This window comes from Rattus norvegicus, chromosome 1 (genome assembly GCF_036323735.1).
Source record: "Rattus norvegicus strain BN/NHsdMcwi chromosome 1, GRCr8, whole genome shotgun sequence".
Lineage (NCBI taxonomy): Eukaryota > Metazoa > Chordata > Mammalia > Rodentia > Muridae > Rattus > Rattus norvegicus.
The window spans coordinates 269,343,777-269,353,756 of record NC_086019.1 but is presented as its reverse complement, the minus strand read 5'-3'; the positions used below and the strand labels follow the sequence as shown (position 1 = coordinate 269,353,756).

General features: G+C 39.5%; 1 protein-coding gene across 1 annotated transcript in view; it reads left to right on the top strand.

Annotated features, from left to right (window-relative positions):
- The first annotated feature begins 984 nt into the window (after positions 1-984).
- Positions 985-9,980, top strand: part of Fam204a (family with sequence similarity 204, member A) — a 29,300-nt gene continuing 20,304 nt past the window's right edge. Inside the window, exons 1-5 of the mRNA NM_001107448.3 lie at positions 985-1,128; positions 6,176-6,432; positions 6,918-7,005; positions 7,119-7,149; positions 7,333-7,432. Of these exons, the coding sequence (NP_001100918.1) occupies positions 6,184-6,432; positions 6,918-7,005; positions 7,119-7,149; positions 7,333-7,432 (468 nt within the window). The 5' untranslated portion in view covers positions 985-1,128; positions 6,176-6,183. The remainder of the gene's footprint in view (positions 1,129-6,175; positions 6,433-6,917; positions 7,006-7,118; positions 7,150-7,332; positions 7,433-9,980) is intronic.

Below are 9,980 nucleotides of genomic sequence, written 5' to 3'. Positions count from 1 at the left end.
ATCCTCGTATCATCGCCTGGCTTTACTGTCTTCACATAGTGAAAATTTTCTGGTCTTTTCTTCATTTACATGCCTGTAAAACCCTCATCAGGACCTGTAAACTATGCCAGCCTGGTAAACAAACTTCTGAGTAGTGGGTGCTCAGCTGGATTCGATTCGGTCAACCAGACTGATAAGTCCCTGGAGAACAGGAATCAGGTTAAGAATTGCATGAGGCCTGGAACGCAGTGGACACTCAAATATACGCAAAAAGAAAGAAAAGGGGGCTGGGAGTGGGGCGAAGCGAGGAAGCGAAGGAAGCAAAGCACTCTTTTAAGAGATCATCTACATTCTTCATTGAAGGAACTCAGGTGGGCATCGAAAGTCAGCACTTTCCTCAGACAGGCGCACCAGCATTGGCAAGAAGAAAGGAAAGAACAAAGCTTTTTAAAAAAAGAAATCGCTCGGTCAAAGTGAGGGAAGGGAGAAAGAAAAACAAACAAACCAACCAACAAACCAACAAACAAGCAAACAAAAGCTCAACTCCTGCGAGCAGAGGGGACTAAAGCAAGTCCGGCCGTTCCCTAGGCGACCACAGAGCCAGAACGGCCCCAGCCGATTGGCTGAGCTGCCGAAGCCAATCAGAAGGCATGATGTTGGCGGGGTTCTAAGATGGCCGCCGAGCCGCTGTTTCCTACCCTGTAAGTTCGGCTTTGCGCAGCGCTACTGGGCAGCAAGATTTGCGGCAGCCTGTCCGGTTGGGTTCCGAGGCAGTGAGAGCGACGCAGGAGGCCGGGCGGCTCGTTCTCGCAGATATTCCGTGCAGACGCCGGAGTGGGCTAGGAAAACTCTGGGTTCGGGTGGGCCCGCTGGGCTCCGACGGCATCGTGAGATAGCCGTCCTGTCCCCGGCGAGCGCGGAAGCGGGTTCCTGGTGCACTCGCCGTGTCAGGACAGCGACTTCGGCTAACCAGAGCGAGGCTTGCCGCTCGCCGCCCTCCCGGCGTCCCGGTGCGGATTCTGACAGGGCTCGAGAGCTGAAGGTGGCGCGGCCTCCCACCCGGCGAGTGCGGCAGAGTTCCAGGTTGCCGGCCCGGGTCGAGCGGGAAGGGGTGTGCCTTTTAAAGCCATCCTCTCAGTCTTGAACTTTGTAAGTATTTGTACAGTGGCATGGATTGCATAGTTTAAATCTTTCCATACAAGGTAGAGAGGGTCTCGGGGGAAAAAGTGGTTTCCAGGTCTTAGCTGTTTTAATTCATACTCACCCACCCTTGAAAATAAAAAACAAAAAAAATTCCGCTTAAGTAAATAGTTTATGTGGAATAAATCTGAACTCAGGCCCGAGATTCCCTCGTGTTTTCTGTGTAGCTTGGGAGAAAAAGAAACACATTTTGTAACAATAAATAAGACATTTACATTAGTGTTGATACCTTAAGCCTAAAAGTCCGTCAGTTAACTAACTCCAAAGTTTGGAAACTAAATTATTATACTGTTATAGGTTAGAGGATGGCGGTTATAACTATTTTACAAGTACGATTAAATTTAGATGTTTGAGATTATTTAAAATCGAATACATAAGACAGTCACTTGATGGAAAATGCAGTTTAAATTCTGTCATAGAAGAGACAGAAAATCTGTTGGATGTGCAGATTTTATCCTTTGGGTATTGCATGTAAGCAGTTCAGTGGTCTAGAAATACATTTCTCAAATTTCTAAATGTGACTCTCAGTGTGTTACTTAGTATAATATCTTCCCTGGTTTTTCATATGCAAAAAGTACAGAAAAATTATTAATAAATTTCACCAACATATTATTACATCCTAGAACCACTGTTTTACCCCGTCGCTTAAATCTTTGTCTCCAAGAATTCATCACCAACTTTAGTTCATCACCTCTAAAAGTTCATAATTTAAAGCCATCAGGCATACGTGAATCACAGTGATTTGGCCAGTTGTAAAAAGGGTTGCTGTTAATCTCTAATGAGTGTTGTGGTGAAGATTAATGCCTGCCTTTTGGCTTGTATGCCATGTGTGACACGTCTGCTTTGTTTTTCTCTCACTGCTTTTCTGTCTTTTGTTTTAACTTGGTTTCCTGCCCCCTTCCAGTGGCCCGGGTGCAGAGCCTCTGAAAATTGGTCATCTTGTGAGGTAGAGGAGAGAAGCAGCTTTAATTGGCGTACGTGATAGAGAGTAGGCTATTGATCAAAGAGTATGGCAGCTCTGGGCATTTAGGACATTATGATCATACACATTTTAAAGGTGTGTGAGACATCTCACTGGTGTCTGATCACACCTTCCTTCATTTTAGAGTTTAACAAGAATGGGGACCCACTGCCATGCTCAGGATGGAAGGCATCTAACTTTCAAGACCATTTTTACCCCTGTAACCAGTCATCTCCAGACCTGACACAAACTAGAACTTTTATAATTGGTACTTTTTTTTAATCTGTATTTTTTCTGTATCTCGAGAGAAAGGTTTTTATTAAACCCTTTTAAAAATTTTTATAAACAATGAGGTACGTAGTAACATTTCTGGTAACAGGTGAAGAATACTGCTTTACTGGATCTAGGTTTTCTCACTAAAGGTAAATGATACTGTGCTGTCAGGGGGAAAGGGAAATAATTGGATTTAAAAAAAATAGTGATAATTAGCATAGTGACTTCCAGTACTTTCATTATAAAACTCTGTAAGAAAACATAGATTACCAGGTGATGAACCACTTTGTTTTAAATGCATTGTTTTCTGCCAAAGTGTGCTCAATAGTGAAAGAAAACCCTCAGACTTAGAATAGTATGTAAACACATTCAGTTCATAGCAAATGATATCTGCCTAGAACTAGAAGATATGTCCCATCTTGTACACAAAATAGTTTGTAGCTGGAATAAATCCTAACTGCAGTGGTGATGAGTGTAAGAAATGAAGAAGTGATATTTTAAACTTTAGAAAAAAGGGGGACTGTGGCTCATTTACATCTTCCTTGAGGATATGATTAAATTAAATACTGGGTTACAGGCTAACAACTGAACGCTTACAAGTTAATTCATTTTCTGTGCTATGGGCCTGGCTATAATCTACACAGAAGAATTGAATTTCTGTTTGTCTGTATTCCACATCTTTTTAGAATGACTGAGTGAATATTCTCAGAGACTAATCAAGGATTTCTGCCTTAAAATAAAGACATACATACCCTGGAAGGAATGAAGGAGACACTTCAAAGAAATAATCACTTTTCAGAGAATCCCAAACAGGAGTAGCAGCAGGCCAGATATGACGCCGATTGGAAAATGTAGGAATGACATGTATATGCCAGGAATAGAAGACAGAATCTTCCAACAGGGGTCCAAGGCATAAATTACTAGTCAGCTTCTCCATAATGGCTAGTTTACAGCTGAACTGCTTCTTAAGTGGACAGCTCCGTTTTGCAGCCTCATTACCAGCAGTTACTGTGTTTATCAGCAGAAACCCTAATCTACCTTACATCTGTTTTTGTTTTCTTCTTGTGTTGTGCCACCCCTCCCCCAGTATCCCAGGAAACTGATGGGTGACTAAAGATTTTAAGGGACAGAGTTTTTGTTTTTTGTTTTTTTTTAAATACCTTATTTGAGTTTTGTAGTATGTATTAGAAGGTTCTTTTAACTTTTCTTCTTTCTTCAGGTCCATTTAAGAAACTATCAAGCCAGGAAAACACCATTATTAAAGATAATTTTGGTTGCCATATTTGCAGTAAAAGTAATTTTGAGACAATTCAGAAAGCTTTGAAAACTGGGTAGCTGTCTGAAAACTGATGAGGGAAAGATACCTTCCGAGACTGCTCTTGTTGGGGAATCACATTTGAATGCCCGGGATATAGATTGTGAAATTCCAGATGTGCTCAGAGGTCTGCCATGCTATCTGAGATCCAGGCAGAGTGACATTTGCATGCCATGTGTAGATACTGTTGTGTTAAGCTCTTGGTTCTCTCCTCTTTTGTGTGCTTTTGGTTCCTAAACTCTTGGAGAATATCTAGTGTGTAGTGAAAATTGCCATGGGCAGTACTTCTATAGTAGGTTCCAGGCATACTTAAAAAAATGTCTGAAGGTGAGGGAATGGGGGCTTATGGACAGGAGACCGGGAAGGGGAATAACCTTTGAAATGTAAGTAAAGAAATATATAATAAAAAATTTTTTAAAAAAATGTCTGAAATTTGTTACAAGTATCCTCAACTAGATGTTGCAGATGCTTTAGTATTTTGTTCTCATTGCTGGCATATTTTTCAACATATCTCAAGACTTCCTTTATCTCACCTTTTAAAACCTTCAGACCAAGTTTAGGGGTAGATGCAGTTTTAATAAGTCAAGAAACATATAATTTTGGGTCTCTACTTTGAGCTGAACATAAATTCTGGATAGAAAATGACACATAGTGATGTAGAGAAACCTTTATAGATGAGAAACATTAATATTTGAGTTCCATTAATTGTCTGATTGTCTGTCTCCTGTTTCATTGCTCTATTCAGAAGGCCAAGAGCCAGGCTTGTTTAGAGAAAGCTTCATGTTAGACTGGAGGTCAGGGGGGAGCATGGTTCATTTCAGTTGATAAATGAAACACCACAAATATTAGAAACTTTAAAGGTGTCTTCTGGGCTCTTCCTTATCAGGAGTGATAAAAATTCATTTCATGGCTACAGAAATAATAGCAAGAACCACTGAACATTTGTTGGGTTTTTTTCAATGCACAGTTCAAGTTTTTGTTTTTTGTTTTTAAATTTAACAGCAAACGTTAATTGAGCCCCTAGAACCTCCCGAGTGCTGTTGAGTGTTGGATCTCACTTACTCTTCAGACTAGCCGGTGTAGCTATCCTGTGCTAAAGATGAAGAAACCGAGGCTCAGGGTTATTAAGTGATTTCCTTCTTCCTCTAGTGGAACTGGAACCAGGAGTCTAGTTGAGTCTTTTTTAAAAGTAAGAGAATGTTTCAGAAAATCGAAGACTGATAAACCTGTGCTAAAACACAGAAACACTGCTTCTTTAAATCTGGGGAAGTCCTTACAAGAAATATGTGATTCAGGGTCATGCGGAAGTTCTGATATCTGTGACCTGCAGAGAACGAGGACATCCAGCAAGGTAGCTTTCTGTTCTCCTTCAGACTGATGATGAATCATGAGAAGTGTACCGGGCCTGGGCTCAGCTGTATGAAAAAATAGGCTATACTATGGATATCAAATGAAACTTTGATAATCATTGCACTTGATTACATGAATTCTAAAAGTCATTTTCATGAAACTTAATGATTATACCATTGGTCAATACAGATAATGCCAAATACTATGCTGAACTTGTTTCCAAAATACATAGGATTGTTACTCAAGAAAGCTGTATACCTGCTGAATTTTAGATTTATATTTCATTTGTTTTTTTACCAAACAGTATAAGATTTAAAACTAGAATATCTTTTTTGCCTCCACACTTTTAATTTATTTATTATATTTTTTTACATTTTGTATTATATATGTATGGGTGTGGGTGTCCATGCCATAGCACACAGATAGAGGTTGGAGGACATCTTGAAGGAGTTGTTTTTCATCATATTGTGTGAGGGGAACTCAGGTCGTCAGGGTTGCTGGCAAGTGCCTTTACTTGCTAAGCCATCTTATTGGCACACACTACTACACCCCTTAAAACATAGATATACAACTTAGTTTTTTCTTTGTTTCCTTGCTTCTTAGACAATGCGCCTTATGAGAGTTATATATGACACATCCACCTTTATTTTGTCCTTTTATGGGTACAGTGAGAAGCATGGTGTTTTAAGCTTTAAATTAGCTGTGATGCTGTGTGTGCATAATTGCAGCTTTTAGGAGGCTGAAGCAGGAAGGTCTTCAGGAATTCTTGGCCAACCTGGCCTCTAGAGGAAGGCCCTGTGTCAGTAAAAGAACAACAAAACAAAATAAAAATTTAAAAAATACATGTTTTTAGTTCTTACTGACATTCTTGGGCCATGTGTGCTTTTGAGTTTTGTTTAGGCAGAATAAACTATACTCTAGAAAACCAAGGTTCTGTTTTATCCATTTTCAATTTAAAACCCATTTTAGATTGTAAAATTTAAATTGGCTGTCCTTAGATCATTGGCAGACATATTGGTCTCCTGTGGTGTCTATTAGTGGTTTTAAAATATGGCTACTGTTTGAGTTTGAATTCATCCTTCCCTTTCTCCTATTAGAAGAAAAGATGTGGAGTGGGCTGTTACCTCCTGGACTAAATGAGAGCGATGTTGAGTCAGATTCTGAAGATGAAATCACACTGGAGAACCCAGAGCCTTCAGAACATAATTCACAGGAAGATGGAGAGGCTGGCAGCAATAAGGGACCAGCAGTGTCAGACTGCCCAGCAGGCCAGCCAGAGATGGGGACACAGACTGGTGCAGATGCAGATGCATATGAGAAGTGTCCTTCTGGGATTCCCCTGAACATGTGGAATGTAGGTTTCCAACCTCCGTGTCGTTAGCAAAGTATGCATGTGTACATGTGTTCTCTGCTGTGAGCAAAATATGTTGGGATAAAACAGATAGCAGAGGGGCCTTAGAATGCTTTTACTATTGGGTACTTTGAGTCGTTTTATTTTACATAAGTAGAAGTAGTAAAACCTTCATAGGATTATCTACTTCATAGGATTATCTACCTAACATGATAAATGAGTTTATTTCTTTATTTTTTCCTTTAATTATATGAGTTATTGGGCTTCATTCTCCATTATCAAACAGCTTATATCAAAACCAGTGAATGTCCCAATTCAGCTGAGAGTTGTGAGGACTGAAGTATCCTCAAGAACAGAATTCCTTAGTTGGTGTCTTTAGAAATGGCAGAGCATAGGATTTTATTTAACAGCACCTGTTCATTTTTAAACTGTATGATTATCTCAGTGCACATACACACGCACACACATTTTTTTCTCTTTTTACATAGAAATTTCAAGAATTGCATAAAAAAAATTCTGAACAGAAAAATTCAACGCCAAGATTCAGACAGAAAAAAAGAAAACGCTCCAAAAAAGGTGTTTATTTTTAAATTAAGGTTGTTAGTTGTGCTAACCTAGGCTGATTAATTGAGTTAACATCTTAAATAATAGCTGCATAATTAAGTATTGACACTCTGAATTCCTTTTAGGCAAATCGAAGAGTGAAAAGGAGTCTTCCAGGTAGGTAGATTTTAAAGTAGTTACTGTTCAGCAGTGTTGTGGAATTTTCTAGATTGCTGTACTACTTACCTTTGGTAATGATCAAACATGAGAAGTAGTCATTGAAGTGTAGTTATTGCAACCAATTAAAAATAGACAAAAAGAGCCCTAATTTATGTACACACTTGATTTATCTCCTTGCAGCGAGCAGTCCTCAAGTGAGACCCAGTGGAAAGAGCTTACTCAGTATTTTGGAGCCAATGATAGATTTGAACCCCCAGTTAAACAGAAAAAAGTGGAAAAGGTAAGAACCTTTCGTATTTATTGTATTATTCTACCTTAGCTAACAGGACATATTTTTGATTAGCTGTGCCTAAAACACTAGTTCAATGATTCATATATTTAGAAACTTAAAATTTCCTGCTGTGTACTAAAAAGATGCTAGATAAACAAGTGACTATCTAGTTTAAAACTGTTCAAAAGACCAAGTTGTAAAAATATTATTGTAAAAGCCTCACTCCCTTTGCCTTGGGTAGTAAAAGAAAGCTATTGTAAGAGGCCATCTCACTGAGACTTGGAGGATGGTGGAAACCTTTATGTGATGACCATCCTGAGGTACTGAAACATTGGTGAGGACTCTAGAGGAAGGGTTAATGTGAGACCTGTTTGTTTTTTAGTGGGAAGGTTAGATTGGCTGGACTGAAGTCAGGAGGAGGATAGCTCAAAGACTCAAGATAATCCCGGAGAATTGCCCAACATGGATGGGACCTCAGAGACTTAGGAAGTGGGCTTTATTTGCAGTGCACTTGGCCTTTAAGAGAGTGACATGATCTAACTTAAGCTTAAAGATGCCCTGAGTGTTGTGGAGAGTAGGTAGGTAGTGATGCAGTGGCAGTGAATGATGACAGCAGACTCAGCACAAGATCGTGGTCCTCAGTGAGAATGATGCGGATGAGGATGAGAAAAGTTGAGCACTTTGCAGTTTTAATGGGAAAGTAGAATGGAAGTATTTACCTTTGCACTAGTGGGTCTTTTCAGGTGATCACACACACACACACACACACACACACACACACACACACACACACACACAGTATTCTAGTTAGAAAGTTGAGAAAAGTTAGGAGGAATGGAGATGTAGATGTAGAGTAGAACCTATTCAGAACTCATGGGACAGGAGTGTTAACACAGGAACAGAGTGATTGACGACTGTCATGAGGTGGAGGTTCAGAGAGTGTGTGAGCTTATGGTGTGTGTTTGTAGTTGTTAATCTCTGGAAATGAGGACAGGCCTTGAAGCAACAAACCATGTATTCAAGGTAGGGAGGCAGTATTGGCAGAGTCTAAGAGCATGAGAATCTAGAGCTCCTAGGGCTAGAGGACTAAGGGGCTATGTTACCGTATGTATGTTTATAATCTCAGTCCTGACTAGATACGACGAGCTCTTACTCATGTAGAATTTAGACTTTGTATGGAGTTACGAGGACTCTTCATCCTGTCATTTGAAGAACGCCATCTTAGCACCTAGCACTTAGTTTCACATGCATTCTAAAAAAGTCAAAACAGCAGTTAAAAGTGTGAACTCGCTTTAGCAGAAATTGCTGTGAGTCTGTCTGATTGTAGTCACAGGTGCATCCACTGTTTAAGTTTGGACTCTTCCTGCAGATTTCTCTGCATAGATGACACCCGGGAGGAAAGTTATAGGTCTTCTGACCAGGGAAACTGGTATTGGCCAGGCTTATATCTAGCTAGCACTTAATATTCTACAAGTATGCAGGCATGAAAGGAAAGGAAGGATTTAGTGCAGCTGAATGATTTCAGCAGTCTCTTGGGGGTTGAGTGTAATTGCATGCCAGCAGTCTGCACTCACTCTTTAGGTTGGGGTCATGGTTTTTACATGATGCTTCTTTTTGGTATCCTGCCGAGTTTTCTCTTTGTTGAGACCAGCAAAGTAAATAAACTTTAATAAAAGTAAAAGCAAATTGTCCATACTGGAGACACCATGATAAAAGCTATGAATACATGTAAGTCCAACACATAGTTAGGAATCTGATGGGGACTATGCAGACACGTGGTGTAGTGTAAACAAATACGGATTTCCAGCCTAGCATTATATTCTCAGGAGCAGAGGCTGATCTGTTACCATAGAGTCTTTTTATTTTGTTTTCACTCAACCCTCAAGAACAGTAAAGCAAAACAAAACTTCTTAATCTCATGTCTATCATACCCTTCCTTGGCGTCCTGCCAAGCCAAACTGATGCTCAGCCCAGAATGTGTACTGTAACACTGCTGTCACCTGCTTGCCAGACAATGTAGAGACGTTTGTAAGTTTTTTAAATATAGTCTTCCTAATATTTAATGCTGTATTAAAGTGTTCTTTGTATTAAATACAGATGTAATATGTATCAATAATTCTGTAAACAAAGCATAATTATTTCAGATCTACAGGGGAGTTTATGAAGAGTAAATTTTACTCATTCATTTCACTATAAATGTCTCAAGTATTCCATAGTTGACTCAGTTTTATTAGTTAGTATCATTGTTGAAGTAGTCTTGGGTATATCAAATGAAAACTATAGGTACTTTTATCAACTTTGTTTTAGAATTACTGTCTTTGATGTTTAATGTTACTCATGAGAGGAAAGTGCTGTTGTATAGATTAGCTTTATCAAGCTTTTTATTTGTGGCAAATACTTTTTCCATTTAGACCTTTATATGGAACTCTAGTACACAGACGAGATCAAAACCTAACTGTCTTGAATGCATGGGGAGGCAGCTACAGGGGTTTGGGAAAACTTAGTGGAGTAGTTGCAGTGTTTTTCTTGGTCCTGTGATGATTTCTGTAGGAGGGCC